General features: G+C 44.9%; 1 protein-coding gene across 6 annotated transcripts in view; it reads right to left on the bottom strand.

Moving 5' to 3' along the window:
- The window catches only part of HYDIN (HYDIN axonemal central pair apparatus protein), a 464,418-nt gene that overhangs the window by 335,605 nt on the left and 105,423 nt on the right, over positions 1 to 23,390 (bottom strand). For all 6 annotated transcript variants that reach the window (XM_083165003.1, XM_083165004.1, XM_083165002.1 and 3 more), the window contains 3 exons: positions 14,500 to 14,643; positions 14,280 to 14,420; positions 13,857 to 14,167 (listed from right to left, as the gene is read on the bottom strand). In XM_083165003.1, the coding sequence (XP_083021129.1) occupies positions 13,857 to 14,167; positions 14,280 to 14,420; positions 14,500 to 14,643 (596 nt within the window). The remainder of the gene's footprint in view (positions 1 to 13,856; positions 14,168 to 14,279; positions 14,421 to 14,499; positions 14,644 to 23,390) is intronic.

The raw sequence follows: 23,390 nt of genomic DNA on the forward strand, positions 1-23,390 counted from the left end.
AGTGAAGTGACATCAGTGGTGGCGATAAAATAATGTTCATGCCACTTTGTCTGGTTGAGAATATTCAGTACTTGTGTGGGGTCTCTGAGAAATGCCCTTTGTTGTATTACATATTGCTGCAGGAAGTGATCAATGTATTATGATAAGGGAGCATTATGTATCACAATACATTGATCACTTCCTGCAGCAATATGTAATACAACAAAGGGCATTTCTCAGAGACACCACACAAGTACTGAATATTCTCAACCAGACAAAGTGGCATGAACATTATTTTATCGCCACCAGTGATGTCACTTCACTTTATACAGCTATTGATCACAAACAAGGCCTAGAGAGCATTGAATACTTTCTCGACCAAGATTCCACACTTGCCTTACCACAAAAAACATTCATACTACAAGGGATAGAGTTTATATTGAAACACAACTACATGTGGTTTGAGGGTGACTTCTACTTACAACGTAATGGGACAGCCATGGGGACCAAATTCGCCCCCAGCTACGCCAATCTCTTTATGAGCCACTGGGAGAATGCCAACATCTGGGCGCTGCTGGAGGCGAATTTGGTCCTATGGGTCCGCTACATAGACGCCGTGTTATTTATTTGGGAATTCCTCGATCTAGAAATCATCATCCGGGACAATCAAATACACACCAAAACTTTCCATAAAAAGGTTGATATCTACATCAGGGCAGACAGTAACCACCACCCCAGCTGGATTGCCAGCATTCCACGCAGCCAATTCACACGCATTAGATGCAATTGATCCACTCTAACAGACTATGAGACACAAGGACAGGACCTTCAAAAACAATTTTTAGAGAAAAAATACAATACCACCACTGTCAATAAAGCCTACCTAGATTTGAAACAAAAAGATAGATGCGAACTCCTAAAGTACAAAGAAAGCCACCTCTCTCCTCCCACCAATGACAAGGTTTTCTTGATAACCGGCTACACTGATGCAGCACCACAATTCAAAGCCATTATTCATAAACATTGGCATCTTCTACACTTAGATGACCAACTACAAACCTTTCTCCCATTAAAACCCGACATCGTATTCAGAAAAGCCAAGGATATAGGGAGACAAGTGATCAAAAACCATTTGACAATCAGTGACACATCAACACAAATCACCCTAGAGGGACACTCCGTCAGTAAAGGATTCTTCCATTGTGGTAAATGCCACAGCTGTCAAACACTCCAATACAGACATACCAAACCTACCAATAACTTCACATCTAACCAAACAAAAGAACAGTTTCCCATTACCAAATCACTCACCTGCAATACCAAAAACACCATCTACCTCCTAGAATGCCCCTGCCAAAGACAATATGTGGGCCGCTCTATCCATAAACTGCACACCAGAATCAGTGAACACATCCGCAATATTAAAAATGGACGGCAACAACATAGTGTCTCAGAACACTTTAGACTTCAACACAACAACGATCCCCAAGGACTAAAATTTGTTGCCATTTATCAAGTCACCCCACTCTGGCGTGGAGGCTACCACATCCAGAGGATCAACCGAGTTGAAAGCAGGTGGATCTTTAACCTGCAAACTTTGATTCCACTAGGTCTGAACATAGACCCTTAGGGTCAACAACCCACAAGGTCCCATACCCTTCTCCCTCTGCATCATCCCTTCATCATTATCATTTTTTATCCAGTCTATTTGCTACCTTCACCATTTGTCTTTTTCTGGCCCCCATCACCTCACCATGACCATCTGACCACCCCTTAATTCCTGTTCACCTATCCAGCCCATGTACACCACGTACTCAGGAACCCATTGCATCTGCATTACTGTCTCACCCTCGTCACTACAATTCCCGTCAACCTCTACCTCACGCAGGCGCACCACTAATCCTTTTTCTACTTTGATATGATTAGTGGCCGCAGGGCTACATTTCCCGGCACCCTCCGCCGCCCACACACGCTCCGTACGACATCCGGTCCTGTCACATCCTGTTTGATACGAGGAGTGACCGCACTACTACAAATCCCGGCATCCTCCGCCCCCCCCCCCCCACATGCTCTTACCACATCCGGCCTGCTTGTCACCAGCAGCCGCCGCGATACAGCGGTCGACGCTTTACTACAATTCCCGGCATCCCCGGCTCTCTCCGCCCACTCCACACGCTCTGACCGCCTCTAGTCCAACCCCATCCTCCGCCTCAATTTTCGGACGCTTTGCCCGCTATCCACGCATGTGCAAATCTCGCCAATGCACACTACACACTTCGGGCTCTAGCGCCCGGCCTGTGCACATGCGCAATGCAGCCACACGCCCCCGGAAGTGATTAGGACGCTGGGCGCCGCAGCTGCAGCTCATCCTTCACCCTATTTAAACCCCAGGACACCACCACATCATTCTGCCATTGAAAAAGTCCTAATTTAGGATGAAACGCGTTTGGCTACATCTGTCATGGTAATTATTTGCTACCCCACCTTGCTTTCATTGTTCCAGTTGTTACTGGTAAACTCCTTCACTGGTAATACTTTTACTGTTACTAGCTATCTGTTAATAGTCACAATAAATATTATCTTTGTAAATACACCAGTTCACTCCTCATTTGTTATACGTGCACCCCCAAGTCCCCTTCCACCCACCACACGGACACATTAGTCTCTGGAACCGTGCCAGCACATCGAGACTCGGGGAAGTCACGCATCATCGATATCTGCTGATACATCGGAACCATACGGTAAGCTACTACTACCTTTTTCTACATACCACCTGCATACCCTGAACCACTTACGTTATCTTCGGAGGTACATCATCTACTCCAGGATTGACGTGAAGGGATCTGGGTACCGTGACACCACCACCATTCGGTGAGACAACAGGCATTGCCTCACCGTTGGACAGGTTACCTTAACATCTACCTCAGTCAGGGATCACCTTCATCATCAACATCCTGCCTACAGTTATTGCTCCCAGTTTATACATCATCCCAACACCCAGCCTACAGTTATTGCTTTCATCATCACAACACCCAGCCCACAGTTATTGCTCCCAGCTTCCTACTTTCTTTACATCAAACTATCCCCACCAAACCCCCGAGCGCCAGCACTCCACTCTCCTACGCTCTCTATTGTATTACTAGGGGGACCGAGACTTCTCCCAAGGAGTGAGGGCTGCTAGGGGTTTTCCTCTCCGAGCGCTGTGCAGTTTTCTGTTTTACCATTGTCTGATAAATTAACAGTCTGAGCAGGATACAGCCTAGAACGCTGGGTCCTGGGAGGGAGCAGCATTTGGCTACTCTTCACTCTCCGCCATCCATCGCCATGGCTCTGTCTGGTGCATGCACTGAGCTGCTCACACTGGCACTGACGCACATTTGAAATATGGTGCCTGTCTGCCAGCCTGTCAGAGCTCAAGGATCGCCAGCCAAAGTTAGCAATTGGCTGCTAGACTGCAAACTCTGATTGACTCATGAGCCAGCTCCATATTTCAAATGTCCGCCAGCGCCGGTATGAGGTGCTCAGCCACAAAGGAGCTGAGTGCATACCACACAGGGCTGTGACGATGAGCGCTCTTCTTCCCTCTTCTCTCCTCTCCTGCACTAATATGTGAAATCTGTAAGGGGCCCTACTGTGGGAATTATGTGTAAGGGCCATTACTGGAGGCATTATATGTAATGGGCATTATGTGTGTTGCATAGTGTGTAATGGGCATCACAGTATGTGGCGTAATGTGTAAGGCATCACGTTATGAGGCGTAATATGTAATGGGCATCACGGTGTGAGGTGCAATGTGTAGTGGGCATAACAGTGTGTGGCACAATGTGTAATGGGCATCACGGTGTGAGGCATAATGTGTAATGGGCATCACGGTGTGAGGCATAATGTGTAATGGGCATCACGGTGTGTGGCGCAATGTGTAATGGGCATCACGGTGTGAGGCATTACGGTGTAAATTTTTGCTGCGTGCCTTTGGCACGCACTGTACCTGTTATTAATATTTTACAAAAATTTGTCAAGCCCTTTCATAATGTGTAATGGCCATTATGGTGTGTGGCATTATGTGTGATGGGCATTAAAGTGTGTGGCATTATGTGTAATAGGCATTAAAGTGTGTGTGGCATTATGTGTAATGGGCATTGTAGTGGAAATTTTTGCAGCGCGGCTTTGGCGCACACTGTCCCTGTTTCTAATATGTGTGTGGCGGAGATGATTCATTCGGAATTGCATATACATAAATACAAATCGCCTTCTATTCAGTTTGCATTGATGGACACGCCCATTAGGCTGTGATGGACATGCCCCTCCAATGGTGCACCCCCTAAGAAAATGGGCTGCGCACGCCTATGGAAATACACATCATATAACGGTACCACTGGCGTGCAGTATAATGCACATCATATAACAGTACCACTGGCCTGCAGAATTATACAAACATCATATAACGGTACCACTGGCCTGCAGCATAATACACATTATATAACAGTACCACTGGCCTGCAGAATTATACAAACATCATATAACGGTACCACTGGCCTGCAGAATTATACACACATTATATAACTAAATATATGTAGGTAGAATTACACCCCGCCCCCCACAACAACGCCTCTGAACCTGACAAAAAACCTCTCCAATGTTCGTAAGGCATTACACTCAGTACAATTACAGGAAACACATTTCAAATTTCTAAATCAAATTTTTATCAGACCGGGACAGAGAAAACATATGGTCCCTTCTGAGACGGGCAACTGTCTGAAATGTGGGGCTCAGAACGCTCTGTATATGCATTGTTTCTGGACCTGCCCCAAGATAAAGAAATTCTGGTACAAGGTTCTGGGATACATTAACGCTACGTTCCACCTCAACCTTACACTAAACCCCAGAGCAATGCTCCTTCTTCATTTTGCAGGGTGGGGTATCCCAAGAGATAAAAAACACCTACTCCCTATATTATATGTTATCTTAACTTTGGGTAAGAAAATGATCCTATGTAACTGGATAATTAGGCAGCCCCCTAGACTAGATTCTTTAAAGACCCGCCTTCTTTATATCCTTTATATGGAGCGACAATCTACCCTTCCTGACGTGGAGTCCAATGTACCACGCTTTTACAAAAAATGGGGCCCATTAATAGACTCACTGGAGGCGGACCAACAACAGAAAATTATGATGCTATTTGATTCCACATCCTGGGCTTTACTCCGCCGCATAGCCGATGAACCCTAACCTCATACTTCATTCCCCCTGACTCGTATCGAACAGATTTGTATACGGAATAATCTGTTTATTCGTCTGCCCGAAATAGAGATATATATTGTTTGAATAGAATGACTAAACTCTTTAGATGTTTTTACTTTCCCTATGTCCCTCCCACCTCCCTCCCCCCTCTCTCCCTTGTCTCTCTATGTGCCCCTCATGTCGGGGCAAATGTTTAATGTCATATGTTGAGTTTTGAACAATGTTCTGGGATGGTTTCCCTTTACTTGGAATACGTATTGTTACCCAATATTTAATTACATTCTTCCATCTCTAGTTGATTGGGTTAAACCCAAACTGATTGTACTATATGCAACGCTGGATGAGATGCCAATTATTGTACACTATGTGCAAACGCAGTTACTGTACCCATTATGCTCAACATTCTTTATGTTCATGTTTAATATGAAAAAATTCTTCAATAAATATATTTTCAAAAAAAAAAAAAAAAGAATTACACCCCAGCACAAATCTGATGTCATAGTTTTTATTACTATGGGGATGCTTAAAATTCTTGCAGGGACTTAGTAGTTTACAAGTGGCGCAGTCACTGCATTTATAACATCCCGGGGCTTTAAAATAGGTATTAGGACTTCTCTTTTTGCCCATGTCAGTGATGTCTGTGCGCACTAAACGATCCCTGAGATTGCTACCACGTGAAAATGCCACAATGGGCCTCATATTTCTGAACACCGGAAGGTCTCTATCGGTGCTGACAATGGGCCATAGAGCCTTGCTGGCTCGTTGAATCACCGGATTTGAAGTGGAAAATTTCAGGCCAAGGGAATTTTATTCTCCTCTGCCCTAGGCTTAGGAATAAGGAGGTCGTTCCGATTTAATCTCAAGACCTGTTTCTTGGTCTCTTCCAATAGCCCTTTCTGATACCCCCTAGTTCCGTATGACCTTATCCAAACTTTCAGGGACCCTCTCCCTATCGCTGGTGATCCTAGCTGAGCGGATCATCTGCGACAGGGGGAGGCCCTTCTTCAAGGCTTTGGGGTGGAAACTGGTCGCCTCTAAAAGAGTATTGCGATCCGTAGGTTTGCTGAAGACATTAGTACGAATAGTCCCATCAATGATGGTCAGATCTACATCCAAGAAATTAGCTCTCTCAGAGTCACACGAATATGTAAATTTGATAAATGGACTCGAAGAATTGACATCCGTCATAAGACGGTTGAACCTTTCGCCCCCCCCCCCCCCCCGTCCACAATACAAAGACGTCGTCAATATATCTAGTGTACATTAATATGTGGTCACTAATGGATGGATCTGAAAAAAACAAGTCATATTCTGTCTCAAACATAAATACATTAGCGTAGGAGGGTGCCACAGAAGATCCCATGGCACACCCCCTACGCTGTACAAAAAACTCCCCGTCAAATAAAAAATAATTTCGACGGAGTGTCAATTCAAGCAAAGACAGAAATAATTGATGGTTAAATTGAGCATCATCAATGTTAGCATTCAGAAACCTCTGCATAGCTCTCAGTCCACCCTCGTGTGGTATCAACGTGTACAGACTGCACACGTCGAGACAGCACATCAAAGTTCCTTCGGGAACCGTCTCAAGTTCCTTAATCTTCGATGTTGTGTCCTTAAGGAATGTAGCCTGTAGTGGAAGGACAGGTTGGAGAATACTGTCCAATAGTTGGGACACGGGTTGTAACAAGGATTCTCGGGCCGATATAATCGGCCTCCCTGGTGGTTTAGTGGGATTTTTATGGATCTTGGGGAGTGAATACAATATTGGGACCCTTGGGAACTTCACGCACAAAGATTTCATAATTTTGGTTGGAATTAACCCATCCTGGTGTGCCTGTGTAAGAACTATAAAGGCGGGGCGATTGTTATTATGAATTTTGAGGACTATCGGAGTGAACTTGTGGGCCAATTGAGTGATTCACAGGTCTATCAGAAGCTGAAGAAAGACCCTACCTCTGAGTACCAACAAGAGTTGTTTGTTAGTAGATCCAATTATGAATTAATAATAGGGGGTGATTTTAATACAGTATCAAACCCATCCTTGGATAAATCTTTTATACCTGTTGTACTACCTAGTGGACATGGGAATATTATCCCACGTATGCTTGCAGATCACTCTTTAGTGGACCCATGGAGGTTGCTCATTCCCAATGAAAGAACATATACATGTCATTCTGTGGTACATAGGTCTCTGTCCCGTATAGATTATATTTTATTATCCACCTCTTTACTATCTAATATGAGGGTAGCATCTATAGGAGATATTGTGATCTTGGACCACGCTTCTATTAATGTAACATTTGAGATAAAATCAGGGGGAATTCGTTCTTCACATTGGCGTTTCCCCATCTTACCTTTACCACTCTGAGCAATTTAAACAATATTTAAAACTAAAATGGGGAAATTTTTAGAGGACAATCTGGAACATTGGGATGACCCCGTGTAATTTTGGGAAACATCCAAGGCAGTCATGAGAGGCCACATTATCTCCTATGTTTCGAAGCGAAACAAGATTAATATTCAATATGTTGATTTTTAAAAATTGATACAGTCAGCCCTAGCAGAATATATAGATAACCCTAATGATATGACTCATAAAAAATATTACGACGCACTCCAAAATTTGGATAGTTTCTTATTAACACAAGCCAAAGTTAAGCTAGAATATACCCAACAAAAATATTTCCACTGGGGCAATAAGAAAGATTCATTATTAGCAAATATAACAGAAATGAAACTAGCAGTTTTTGCAGACCATGTAATGCTATTTGTATCTTCCCCTAGACAATCATTGAAAGTGCTAATATATCATATTAAGGAATTTGGCATAGGGCAGTATTCAATGAGAAAAATTCGCTGTGATTTCTGGAGAGTTTGTGCTTTTCACGCGGTGGAGAGAGGTTTTTTTTCTCCAAAGGCGAGCCACCCTATTCAATGTGAAATATTCTCCGTCTTTCTAAGTGATTCTCGCCGTCTCTCTCCGTGTAGAAATTCTCCATCTTTTGATGGAGAGCAGGAATGTGAACTTTTAAACTAAAAGGGTGTTTTTTTAAATTTTGGTGTAAAAAAATCAGGTTTTTTTTTCTGTGAAGGGCCATGTTATTTTTATTCATGTGCCTATAGCACATGAATATATATTTAATTTTAAAAAAAATATTTTTTTACATTTTTTTTTGTTTTTTTTTTTAACACAGTGCAGCCAGCAGGGGGCCGGAGCGCTCGAGCCGCTCATTAGATATTCATATATTCACTGCACCCGATGCACGTTCGGGTACAGTGAATACTGGGTCCCCCGCTGGCTATAGGGGGGGCAGCCTGTGCTGCCTGGGTCCAGGGGAGCCCTGCTCCCCTCCCCATATCCCCTGCAGCAGCCAAGAGAGACTTTAATCTCTCTTGGCTGCTACGTCCCCCGGCTCCCTGACAGCTCCCTGCCGCGGACGCTCGTCCGCTGCAGGGGTTAAGACTCGCCGCGAGTGGCGGCGAGTCTTTAACACGTTGAATAGGGGGAGCAGGAGGCTCCGGAACACGGAGAGTGCATGGCGAGAGAAAAAATCTCTCGCCATGCACGGAGAAAATTTCACATTGAATACTGCCCAGAGTCTCAGGTTTCGAGTTTAATTTAGAAAAATCAACGACCCTCTATTTAAAACTAGGCTATGTTCGACCCTCTTGGCATGCTGAAATACTGATACGATGGGCAAAGAAAGTGATAACATACTTGGGTATTCAAATACCAAAAAACCTGATCAAACTATATGACTTAAATATGAAATCTATCATTAACCATATAAAAAAGGATACTGAGGTTTGGAAGCATTTAAAATGATCTTATTTGGGGCGAGCGAATATAGTTAAAATGTTCTTATTTCCGAGGATATTATATCCTCTTCAATCTCTCTCGATTTTACTAACAAGTAGAAATAAAATAGAAATTAATAGGATTATACTGAACTTTATATGGAATGGTAAAAGACCAAGGATTGGTTTGATAAAATTGCAACAAGTTAGAGCAAATGGAGGCATTAACCTCCCTAATATTAATTAATATAGTTATGCCTCACATTTGAGATATCTGGATTGGTTACATGGCAAAGATATGTATGATAATACTACTGTAGAAACTGCCTTTTCAAATGGAGAGAATTTAACTGAATTTTTACACCGACATGATGGGGAAATACCTCCTATGATACAGATTAATCCTTTACTTATGACTACACGCAAAGTATGGCACATATTGCGACATAAACAATTATTGAACCCATTTATCTCTTTACATCTCCCATTGGTGGCTAACCCACAATTTCAATATGGAGCTGCCCATTTCCCATTTACTTTGTGGAAGAGACATGGAATTACTAATTTGGGTAAACTTGTCGATCGAGAATCTTGTAAACCGATGACATTTGCACATGCTATAGACAAGTTCCCAATTGTACAACAATTCCCACTGGCATTTCTACAGATACAACACTATGTGGCTGGGCTCTCCAGAGTGCTTTCACCAAAGGATTATATTAATCCTTTGGATACGTTATTGTTACGGGAAAATGCCCCTTGTAAATCAATTTCGATTCATTATGCATTTTTGCATACTCCTCTTCAATATGACAATCTACGAACGGGGTTGACACAATGGAGAGAACATCTACCTATGTTAACTATCAAAAAATTATTGAAAGCCTTAGAAGTCTCTATTAAACTGGTACCAGCTGCGTCATATGTAGAACTATTACTTAATGTGCTACACAGAACATACTTGTAACCACACCGCAGGTATTTCATGGGACCAGGGCCGGCGCCACCACTAGGCAGGTCTAGGCATTTGCCTAGGGCGCCGGCCACTGGAGGGCGGTACTGAGCCACCGAGGAGAGGTACCATAGAAAGCAGGGAGCAGGTGAGACAGTGAGCTTCCCTCTCCCCCCCCATCCCGCCCGTGAATCAACGCTGACCCTCCCCCCCCATCCCACCCTGGACATGGGGGGTGCGGGCGCCCGCTGCAGTATCGCCCACACGCCCCCCCCCCCCCCCTGGGTCATCCGCACCCCGCCCGGCGCGCGCGCGGGGGGGGGGGGGGGGGACGGGCGGCGGATTTGCCTGGGGCGGGGGGGAGGCTTGCACTGGCCCTAGATAGGACTAATTTCGGACAACCTATTTATGCAATGTGGTACACAGGGGGCTGAGCTATTTCATTGTCTGTGGAAGTGCCCGGTAATACAGAGATTTTGGGTCCAAGTAAGGAGAAATACCACACAATATTTAGTTTCTGCATTATTATTCACCCCAGAATGGGCAATCTTCGGCATTATGCCGGAGGGCACTCGTGTTAACCAGGGAGTACGTAAACTTTTGATTATTATATCAGAGATAACTAAAAAGTGTATATTACAGTTTTGGTTGCATACTACGGCACCACCATTTGCTTTATTTCTTAGTAAACTGAATCATATTTTTAAAATGTAATGGTTGGAAGCATCCTTTAGAAAAGATATATACACTGAATTTTTTTTTGCGACATGGGAAAGCTATATTGAAACCCAAACCCATGATATAAAATATCAGATATGGAGATGCTTCCGGAACACATTATGGTATGAAAGTCGTATGAGTATTCTAGACCCACCAATTGATTTTTGCTTTGATAATATAACAGAATTATAAAAGTATAGAGTTATATAGGGGGGGACCAATAAAAGGGGAATATTGATGGGTAATTGGAACCGGACCGATCACGGCACGCAGAAATAATATTCTTGTTGTTTTTTCTTACTTCTTTTATGATGTGGTAATGAGAGAGAGTACCGTGATACCATGAAGACAAATTTTTTATTTTGCTCTCTTGTATCTTAAGTGTGATACCATACACAAACAATTGGTTGTACTGAATTGTGATTTTACGCTTCAATAAAAGAAAGTAAAAAAAAAAAAAAAGGAGTAATACACACATTATATAACGATACCACTGGCCGGCAGAGTAATACACACATCATATCACGGTACCACTGGCCGGCAGAGTAATACACACATCATATCATGGTACCACTAGCCTGCAGAGTAATACACATCATATAAACGGTACCACTGGCCTGCAGTATAATGCACATCATATAAACGGTAGCACTAGACCTATAGAGTAATACACACATCATATAACGGTACCACTGGCCTGCAGAGTAATATACATATCATATAACGATACCACTGTCCGGCAGAGTAATACACACATCATATCATGGTACCACTAGCCTGCAGAGTAATACACATCATATAAACGGTACCACTGGCCTGCAGTATAATGCACATCATATAGACCATGGGTCCTCAAACTGCGGCTCACCAGATGTTGTGAAACTACAAATCCCAGCATGCCTTGCCACAGTTTTGCTATAAGGGAGTGCTAAAACTGTGGCAAGGCATATTGGGATTTGTAGTTTCACAACATCTGGAGGGCCGCAGTTTTAGGACCCACGATATAAACGGTAGCACTGGACCTATAGAGTAATACACACATCATATAACGGTACCACTGGTCGGCAGAGTAATACACACATCATATAACGGTACCACTGTCCTGCAGAGTAATATACATATCATATAACGGTACCACTGGCCTGCAGAGTAATACACACATCATATAACGGTACCACTGGCCTGCAGAGTAATACACACATCATATAATGGTACCCCTGTCCTGCAAGTTAAATATACATATCATATAACGGTACCACTGGCCTGCAGTATAATGCACATCATATAACGGTACCACTGGACTAATAGAGTAATACAAACAACATATAACAGTACCACTGGACCTGCAGCATAATACACATCATATAACGATACCACTGGACCTGCAGCATAATACACATCATATAAAGGTACCACTGGACCTATAGAGTAATACACATAATAGAACGGTACCACTGGCCTGCAGTATAATGCACATCATATAACAGTACCACTGGCCTGCAGAATTATACACACATCATATAACGGTACCACTGGCCTGCAGTATAATGCACATCATATAACAGTACCACTGGCCTGCAGAATTATACACATATCATATAACTGTGCCACTGGCCTGCAGCATAATACACATCATATAACGTACCACTGGACCTATAGAGTAATACACCCATCATATAATGGTACCATTGTCCTGCAGAGTAAAACACACATCATATAAACGGTAGCACTGGCCTGCAGAGTAATATACACATCATATAATGGTACTACTGGCCTTCAGTATAATGCATATCACATAACGGTACCACTGGACCAATAGAGTAATACAAACAACATATAACAGTACTACTGGACCTGCAGCATACTACACATCATATAACGATACCACTGGACTTGCAGCATAATACACATCATATAACGATACCACTGGACCTGCAGCATAATACACATCATATAACGGTACCACTGGACCTGCAGCATAATACACATCATATAACGGTACCATTGACCTGCAGAATTATACACACATTATATAACAGTGTTTTGCTGGTTATTAATCCTGGACCTCTCTCAGATAAGGACAACAAGGACCAAATCCTGTGATAGAAATCTTCCACACTGTAGTAATGTTATCTTCATACAGATGTGTACAGCCCTTCTAGTCCTGCTTTGCAGTGGTGCGACTTGGTAGTGCCAAGTGTCTTTTTCCCTAAGAATGCATCTTATTCACAAAGAGATGTGATTAGAATGCACAAGCAGACTCTGCTGAGTAAAAGGATGTGCAGCATGTCTATATTCTGTCTGTGACTGCAGCTCTATCTGCTTGTTAAATGCTATATTACAGAGTATCATTGTACTCAGCAGAATCTGCTTGTGCATCCTATTCACAGCACTTTGCGAACATGATTCCTATTAATGCAAAATATCGCACAAACAGACGGTCAGTGCTGAGTCACATGTACGACGAGGACAGATGTATGCTTCCTATCCTGTGAGATGAAGTTTTGCTGAATTTGGGAGAATTGTAGTTTTTGGAAAATACATCAGTCACAACAGTCTCTTCCCCAGTAGTGCTTAAACTCTATGAGGGTTATTCTGAATCATTCATTCTCCCTGCTTTCGCATGGAGGAGTGATGTTTTGTTTATGCGCAGGCTCTGTTGGCGGACAAACCCGCATAGTAGCCAGCCTGTTCGAGCGGAGCAGTGCTGGCGGGTGGGCATTCCCATGGGAAAGCGGGCAGGATGTGTGCCGGGGAAGGTAGCTGTCACATCTTCGGCGGAATGGACGCAAATGTAAGTTTGATTTCTCAGCCAGCGGAAAATGTGAGGGGATATGGCGGCGGTGGTTCGGCTGGCGACAGGGCAGGCCCTTTGGGACTTGATAAGCTGCGAGCTTTGCAGCATCAGAATCAGGGCCTATATCTCCTATCACTTAGACTCACGTACACACTAGTGTCCATTTTCTGCTGTTTGTTGAGTGTGTAAGAGACCTGGTGAAAAATCCCACAAATATACAACCATACAATGTCCACACAGACTAGACAATCAGAGTGCTCAGGCACCGATATAGTTACATTGTATGTCGAATTGTTACCATGCGGGGGAGGGGGGGCGGGACAAAACATCCTGGAATGTGCTGGAACGTTGCTACTTGTATCCTACCTGATCTGACAGCTGTCAGTCACAAAGCTCCAGTGGTAATGCACTGCTAGCGGGCTGCAGTTGGTCACTTCCAGCTGGCGGCTGCTCTCCGTGTCATTGAGGATACAGCTGAAGTCAATGACAGTAGAAGGGAAGTGAAGGTTTGGGAAATGCACCTGGCCCTCCAAGACGACATAGTCCGTGTGCGGGTGTTCTGCATATCGTATACACAGAAAATCTTCTACTACCCGACTGTGCAGGTCATGAGTGAATGTTGGATCAAATCTGATGGTCAGCTCCTTCTGCTCCCCAGTCTCCAGGTACAGAGGCTTCTATGGAGGACACAGGTGATATCAGATATGTATGTACTCATGGAACAGCTCTATATTAAACTAACACCATCTCTCACAGCAGAACTCCCCTATTATCCTGCACTGGCATTACCTGCATGTCCTCATCGGGGTCAGCTTGGGTGAGGCACACAAAGAAAGGGGGTGTCAGGGAGAGGAATAACGACAATGGCAACGAGGAAACATTCCTCAGAAACACGGATTCATAGGCCGGGCTCAGGTCCTTGTCAGGGTACTGGGAAAGAAACAGGAAACCATCTGAGGATGTAAGAGGCCAGAGCGACCATAGAGGCCGGGAATGGGGGAAATCTCACCTTCTCCACACAGAACAGCAGGTTCCTTGGACACAGCTCAAGCACAGGAGCAATGAATTCACAGGTGACATCTACAGCCATAATGGTCTCCTTCCCGGACTGCTTGCCGATTATAGCCTGTCCTATGAGCCGCTCCTTCACCAGCTGCCGAACAAAGCACAGAACATATATGTGTGTCAGGAGAAACCGGGAACACAGCCGTACATAGCACATGTATAGTATGTGTGTCAGGAGACAGCGGGCACACAGCCATACAAAGCACATGTACAATATGTGTGTCAGGAGAGAGCGGGCACAAAGCACATGTACAGTATGTGTGTCAGGAGAGAGCAGGCACACAGCCATACAAAGCACATGTACAGTATGTGTGTCAGGAGAGAGCAGGTACACAGCCATACGAAGCACATGTACAGTATGTGTGTCAGGAGAGAGCGGGCACACAGCCATACATAGCACACAGCCATACTAAGAACATGTACAGTATATGTGGGTACTTGTGTACTATCACGGCGCCCATCGCATCGCAGACCATATCGCATGCGATGCGATAATCGGCCGATGTTGTACAAAGGCATTCAATTTTAAAATTGTATGCCATTGTATATGGCATACAATTCGATGGGATGCGATTATAAATTGTATAAGAACCCTAATGGGTGCTTACAATGCTTAAATGCACCCCCACACCACCCCCCCAGTATAAACGTGAATCCGAAGCGTGGCGAGCGCAGCGAGCCCCGCGAGGGGACGCGGATACCTTCACAGGTATCCGCGTGCGCTCGCCACGCTTCGGGTTCACGTTCACTGGGAGGGTGGCATGGGGGTGCATTTAAGCATTGTAAGCACCCATTAGGGTGCTTAAAAGCACACATTAGGGTGCTTATACAATTTAATATCGTATATGCGTTAAAATCGCATCGAATGCCATCGGGTGTATGGCATGCGATGCGATAAAAAAATCGGGCGAATTATCTGGGCGCCGTGCTAGTACACAAGTACCTATATGTGTCTGGAGAAAGCGGGCACACAGCCATACATAGCACATGTACAGTATGTGTGTCAGGAGAGAGTGGGCACACAGCCATACATAGCACATGTATAGTATGTGTGTCAGGAGAGAGTGGGCACACACCCGAACATAGCACATGTATGTGTGTCAGGAGAGAGCGGGCACACAGCCATACAAAGCACATGTACTGTACAGTACTGTATGTGTGTCAGGAGACAACGGGCACACAGCACATGTACAGTATGTGTGTCTGGAGAGAGCGGGTACACAGCCATAAAAAGGACATGTATGTTTGTCATGAGAGAGCAGGCACACAGCCATACAAAGCGCATGTATAGTATGTGTGTCAGGAGAGAGCGGGCACACAGAGCCGGCCTTATCCAAATTGATGCCCTAGGCAAGATTTTGTTATCTCCCCCTAGCAGATATATCTGTTGGCGCCCCCTAGCAGATAGCCCCCTAGCAGAGAAGATGCAGTACGCATAGCGTCAACAAGCTTCACAGCGGTATGTGGTAGGCAATGTTTCAGTGCTGTTTAGTAAGTGGCACTGCCCCTTCCTCAGGCTTAGTACAAGTTCCACTTACAAAACAGCACTGAAACGCTGCCTACCACGTGCCACTGTGAAGCTTGTTGATTCAGAAGCTAGATGTGCACCACATACCCTGCATTTAGTATCTCTCTTTCAGGCACATTTAATAAGTCTGGTGAAGGGATAAAGGGTGACATTTAATAGAATGCGATTTTTTCGCACTTTCAAATTCGCCCATTATCGCACTTAAAATCTAATTTTTTGCCTCGAATTTGCATATTTAATGAGGTGCGTATTCTGGGGAAAAAGTGCGATTAAGTGCGATAATGTGCGATTTTTAGGCATGAAAATGTGCAATTTTTAGGCATGAAAATGTGCGCATTTGAGGTAATGTGCGAATTTGTGTTTATAAAAAAAAAAAAAAAAAAACAGCGTGAGGTCCCCCCTCCTGAGCATAACCAGCCCCGGGCTCATTGAGCCGGACCTGGTTCCAAAAATACGAGGGACAAAAAGCATAGGGGTCCCTGGTATTTCTGAAACCGGCTCGGACTTGGACCGGTTCTGGTTCCAAAAATACGGGGGACAAAAAATCTGGGGGTCCCCCATACTTTGAAAACAGCACCAGGCTCCAACAGCCCGCGTTGTCATGCCACAGCCGGGGGAGACTTTTTATATAAGGTCCCCTGGCCGAAATATGAGCATCGTGGCTGGTCAGCCTTGGACGGGGTACCTGGAGGAGTGGGGACCCCCCCAATAAAGGCCCCCCCCAGGCTTCACCCGTCCAGGGCTGAAGCCCGGGGCAGTCACCAACGTCCGTGGCCAGTGGACGCCAGCCTGATAGGGTTAAATCTCACATACCTAACATTGCTTTATGCAGGAGAACTAAAATTGCCAGCAGACCTCCCCCGCATGCTGGGACTTGGAGAACCACAATTCCCAGCATGCGGGGCATTAATGGGCCCGCTGGGACTTGTAGTCCACCTGTAAAAAGATCATTAAAATAAAACACACACACAGAAAATTATAACTTTATTTCATACACAAACACACACCTCACTTTTACACCAATATACTTACCAATCCAGGATCCAGTGCTGGTCTCCCTCCTGCATAGCCAGCTCACCCGGCACTGACAGCGGGGTGAGACGGCTTTCTCCTGCGCAGCTAACACCTTCTGTAGCGCTGTCCCAGCGCTACAGAGGCTGATAGCGTCTTGGGCGTATGCGTCTCCATGGAAACCCATAGTTCAGCCAATCAGGGCTGAGCTATACGGCTCCATGGAGACATAGGGCAATATTCAATGAGAATACTGACGACGTGCAGCGATTCCTGTTTAGGATTCGCTGCACATTCGCCACTGCCTGCCGTGTTCCGGAGCCTCGCCGGCTCCAGTATTCAACGAGTCAGGGGCTCGCTGCCCCTGACCAGTGAATTTGAGCTCCTGCGGCGGACGCCGCAGGGAGCCTGAGGACGGTGGCAGGCAGGGAGATTTGAAGTCTCCCTGCCTGCCCCAGAACATTTGTGGGGGGGAGGTGGGCTCCCCGGGTGCCAGGCAGCACAGGCTGCCCCCCGGGGGTGCCAGCAGGGGACCGGGTATATTCACTACACCTGATCATGCATATGTAATGATCGGGTGCAGTGAATATATGAATATCTAATGAGCGGCTCAGCTCCGGCCCCCTGCTGGCTGGTCTGTGTAAAAAAAATAATATATATATATATATATATATATATATATATATTTTTTTTTTTTGGTACTTATGTAGTAACTGGGCTGCCGATTTTGAAATCGGGTCCATCGCATCGCATCGCACCCGACCATACCGCATGCGATGCGATGCGATGCGATGCGATGGACCCGATTTTTCCATAGGATTCAATGTTAAAATGGACTCTGTCCATTTTAACATAGAATTCAATGGGAAAAGGGGTCCTTTTCATACCCCTACTATCCAAGTGGGCATGGAGTTGGATATAAACCTGTGGCGAGCGTAGCGAGCCACCGAGCCCGAAGCGTGGCGAGCGTAGCGAGCCCCGCGAGGGGACACAGAATACCGTCCCCTCGCGGGGCTCGCTTCGCTCGCCACGCTTCGGGCTCGGTGGCTCGCTACGCTCGCCACAGGTTTATATCCAACTCCATGCCCACTTGGATAGTAGGGGTATGAAAAGGACCCCTTTTTCCCATTGAATTCCATGTTAAAATGGACTCAGTCCATTTTAACATTGAATCCTATGGAAAAATCGGGTCATCGCATCGCATCGCATCGCATGGTCGTATGCGATGCGATGCGATATCGCATCGCATCGCATCTGATTGTATGCCTTAACTTAAGGCATACAATCAAAAAATCGGCAGCCCAGATACTACATAAGTACCATTTTTTTTTTTTAAATTAAATATATATTCATGTGCTTACAGCACATGAATAAAAATAGCATGCCCCTCCTCAGAATAAAATTCCTGATTTTTTTACATCAATTGTAAAAAACAAAACACTTTATTTTAAAAGTTCACATTCCACTTCACCATAAAAAGATAGCGATTGCTACTCGGTGAATCATGGTGAAAAAAACCTTGAAATGTATTCGCCATCTGGTCATTGAATAGGGTGATTCACCGTTTTAGTCAAAAATTTGCCTTACAGCACAAAATCGCCATAAAAACATGGCGAATCAGCCTCATTGAATACCGCCCATAGTTACATAGTAGGTAAGGTTGAAAAAAGACTTGCGTCCAACCTAGGATTTTAATAGCTTATCCCTTGTAGTATAGTATGTTGTTAAAGACAGTTTATGATTAATAATTGTACCCATGGATGTTATTAACCAATAAGTGTTTGTCCAACCTTAATTTGAATGTATTTATTGTCTCTGCTGACACATTGTTCCAAAGTTCGACTGCTCTGACTGGAAAATAAATTTTTCTCCTAAGGGAACAAAATCTTTTTTCTTCTAATCTAAACCCCCTCTTGTCCTAGATTCCTTTCTAGCAGTAAAAAGGGTGTTTGACAGTTCCTTATATTGTCCCCTGATATATTTGTACATGTTGAGCATGAGACGCATTGTCCAATCACGCTATCAGGTGTTAGCTGCGCAGGAGAAAGCCGGCTCTGCAGGAGGGAGACCAGCGCTGGATACTGGATTGGTAAGTATATTGGTGTAGAAGTGAGGTGTGTATATTTGTGTGAAATAAAGTTCTACTTTTCTGTGTGTGTGTTTTATTTTAACATTCTTTTTACAGGTGGACTACAAGTCCCAGCAGGCCCAATAATGCCCAGCATGCTGGGACTTGTGGTTTCTCCAAGTCCCAGCATGTGGGGGAGGTCTGCTGGCACTTGTAGTTCTCCTGCATAAAGCAATGTTAGGTATGTGAGATTTAACCCTATCAGGCTGGCGTCCACTGGCCACGGACGCCGGTGACAGCCCCGGGCTTCAGCCCTAGACGGTTGAAGCCTTGGGGGGGGGTGCTCATATTTCAGCCAGGGACCTTATATAAAAAGTGTCCACCGGCTGTGGCATGACAACGCGGGAGCCTGGTGCTGGTTTCAAAATACGGGGGACCCCCAGATTTTTTGTCCCCCGTATTTTTGGAACCAGGATCGGTCCAAGAGTCCTGGGCTGGTTTCAGAAATACCGTGAACCCCTATACTTTTTGTCCCCGGTATTTTTGGAATCAGGTCCGGGGCTGGTTATGTTCAGGAGGGGGGACCTCACGCCGTTTAAAAAAAAATAAAATAAAAACTTTCACACAGGACCATGCACAGATCTCAATTAAATGTCACCCAAAGTGTCCGGTGATAACGTAGCAGCCAATCAGCTCCTATCTGTCAAGTTACAGCCTGGATTTAAAAAATAACAGTTAGGAACTGATTGCTGCATTAGCACCGGTCACTTTATCATTTGTGTAGGGCGCCGGCCACTGGAGGGCGGTACTGAGCCGCCGAGGAGGAGAGGTACCCTACCATAGAAAGCAGGAAGCGCCGCGGGGACAGGGAGCAGGTGAGAAAGGTAGCGTAGCTACCTTCCAAACCCCCCCGCGACACGAGGGTTGCAGGCGCACGCCGCAGTGTCGCCCACACCCAAGCAGATCCTCCGTCCTGAACACAGCAGCAGGGACCCGGCTGGCTTCTTCTTCCATGAAGCCTGCACCAGACTGTCACGGTGCCGCAGGCTACTTTCATCTTTTGGCAACTAAGCGGTCACAGCAAAGCAGTGCTGGCTGCTGAGCCTGTGACAGCTGGCATTAGGGGGAGCAGTGCTATGGATTGGATCGATCACTATGATCCAATTTGTGACTGGTGACGGGGGGCCTTTCAGAGAGCCCCCCCTCTCTGAAAGGCCCCTCCCGTCACCAGTCACAAATTGGATCATAGTGATCGATCCAATCCAATACTGACCCCTGGAGCGCCCATCTTAATCTGGTTCTACCGGTGCCGCTGAGCATAAATTCACCGGGCGGGGCGGCAGGCAGCCGGCCAGTATCATTGTGCGCTGTGCGGTGTGGGGGAGGCGGACGTAATGCACAAGTGTCCTTCAAAGTTTTGACTGGCGCTGGTTCCTCTCAGCCCCGCCCCACAATCCGCCCAGCATGTGATGTCACCTGACTGAGCTGCAGCTGAGCTCTCCTCAGCACCACCATCTCACAGCACAGCCCAGCCCCAGCAAGCAGCCACAGCACCATGGCATTGAGATCCTGCTCGCTCCTGGACTCTCATGGACGGGCGGTGTTCATTTCAGTGTCAGCAGCGCTGACAATCGGTTGCACCGGCCGCCCACCACTGATCACCAATGGCTGCCGCCCCTAGGCATTGGCTGCCACCCTAGGCAATTGCCTAGTTTGCCTATGTCTAGGGCCGGCTCTGCGGGCACACAGCCATACATAGCGCATGTACAGTATGTGTGTCAGGAGAGAGCAGGCACACAGCCGTACATAGCACATGTATGTTTGTCAGAAGAGAGCAGGCACATAGCCATACATAGCGCATGTACAGTATGTATGTCAGGAGAGAGCGGGCACACAGCCATACAAGGCATATATGGTATAATCCTGCGTATTATGTGCACACTGCTCTATTGCGCTACTATTACTAATCCCAGAGTATATGGCTCTATCACCCTACTAATATTACTAATCTCCGAGTACACCCCTCTATCACTCTACCAATACTACTAATCCCAGTTTATACCACTGTATCACCCTACCAATATTAATAATCCCAGAGTATATGGCTCTATCCCCCTACCAATATTACTAATTCCAAAGTATATAGCTCTATCACCATACAAATATTACTAATCCCAGAGTATATGGCTCTATCACCCTACTATTACTAATCCCTTAGTATACCACTTTATAACCCTACTAATCCTAGAGTATATGGCTCTATCACCCTACTAATATTACTAATCTCCGAGTACACCCCTCTATCACTCTACCAATACTACTAATCCCAGTTTATACCACTGTATCACCCTACCAATATTAATAATCCCAGAGTATATGGCTCTATCCCCCTACCAATATTACTAATTCCAAAGTATATAGCTCTATCACCATACAAATATTACTAATCCCAGAGTATATGGCTCTATCACCCTACTATTACTAATCCCTTAGTATACCACTTTATAACCCTACTAATCCTAGAGTATATGGCTCTATCACCCTACTAATATTACTAATCTCCGAGTACACCCCTCTATCACTCTACCAATACTACTAATCCCAGTTTATACCACTGTATCACCCTACCAATATTAATAATCCCAGAGTATATGGCTCTATCCCCCTACCAATATTACTAATTCCAAAGTATATAGCTCTATCACCATACAAATATTACTAATCCCAGAGTATATGGCTCTATCACCCTACTATTACTAATCCCTTAGTATACCACTTTATAACCCTACTAATCCTAGAGTATATGGCTCTATCACCGTACAAATATTACTAACCCCAGCACACACTTCTCTAACACCCTACCAATATTACTAACCCCAGAGTATATTGCTCTATCGCCATACAACTATTACTAATCACAGAGTATATGGCTCTATAGCCCTAAAAATATTACTAATCCCCGAATACAACCCTCTTTTACCCTACCAATATTACTAATTCCATATTATATGGCTCTATCACCCTATTAATATTACTAACCCCAGAGTAAACCAATGTATCACCCTTCTAATATGACTAATTCCAGAGTAAACCGCTCTATCACCCTACTAATTATACCAAGATCAAAGTACACACTCTAACACTCTACTAATATTACGGTACTTGTTTCCTAGCACGGCGCCCATCGCATCACATACCATAAGGCATACAATGGTATGCGATGCGATGTTAGCCGATGTTATACTATTTTAAATTGTATACCATCTAATTGTATGCCATTGTATGGCATATACAATGGTATACGATTTCAAATTGTATAAGCACCTTAATGGGTGTTTTCAATGTTAAATGTGCCCCTATAAGATAAATAATTGTATAAGCACCGTAATAGGTGCTTACAATGTTAAAAGCACCCACACGCCACCGGTACTATCAACACAAACCTGAAGCGTGGCGAGCGGAGCGAGGGGCGGCGATTCGAGTCCTCCGACCTTTAGAGCTGTGTACTCTGAGACTTGTTATATTAGTAGGGTGAGAGCGGTGTACTCTGGAATTTGTCATATTGGTAGGGTGATAGAGCCATCTGGGATTAGTAATATGTGTAAGGCCATATACTCTGGGATTAGTTATAGTAGTAGGGTGATAGAGCCAACGTTTTCATACCCCTACTATCCACGTTGGCATGGAGTTGATTTTATATAGTGTGGCAAGCGCAGCGAGCCACCGAGCCCAAAGCGTGGCAAGCGCAACGAGCCCCGCGTGGGGACGCGAAATACATGTGAAGTTAAGCGCGTCCCCTCGCGGGGCTCGGAATGACGCTGCGCTCGCCACACTATATAAAATCAACTCCATGCCGACGTGGATAGTGGGGGTATGAAAACGTTGGCTCTATCACCCTACTACTATAACTAATCCCAGAGTATATGGCCTTACACATATTACGAATCCCAGATGGCTCTATCACCCTACCAATATGACAAATTCCAGAGTACACCGCTCTCACCCTACTAATATAACAAGTCTCAGAGTACACAGCTCTATCGTCCTACTAATATTACTAATCCCAGAGCACACCGCTCTCTCACTTTACTAATATTACTAATTCCAGAGTATATGGCTCTATCACCCTACTAATATTACTAATCCCAGAGTACACGGCTCTATCACCCTACTAATATTACTAATCCCAGAGTACACCATTCTATTGCTTTACCAATTTTAGAAATCC

The sequence above is a fragment of the Crinia signifera genome, chromosome 11 (assembly GCF_055691185.1).
Source record: "Crinia signifera chromosome 11, ASM5569118v1, whole genome shotgun sequence".
In the NCBI taxonomy this organism is placed as follows: domain Eukaryota; kingdom Metazoa; phylum Chordata; class Amphibia; order Anura; family Myobatrachidae; genus Crinia; species Crinia signifera.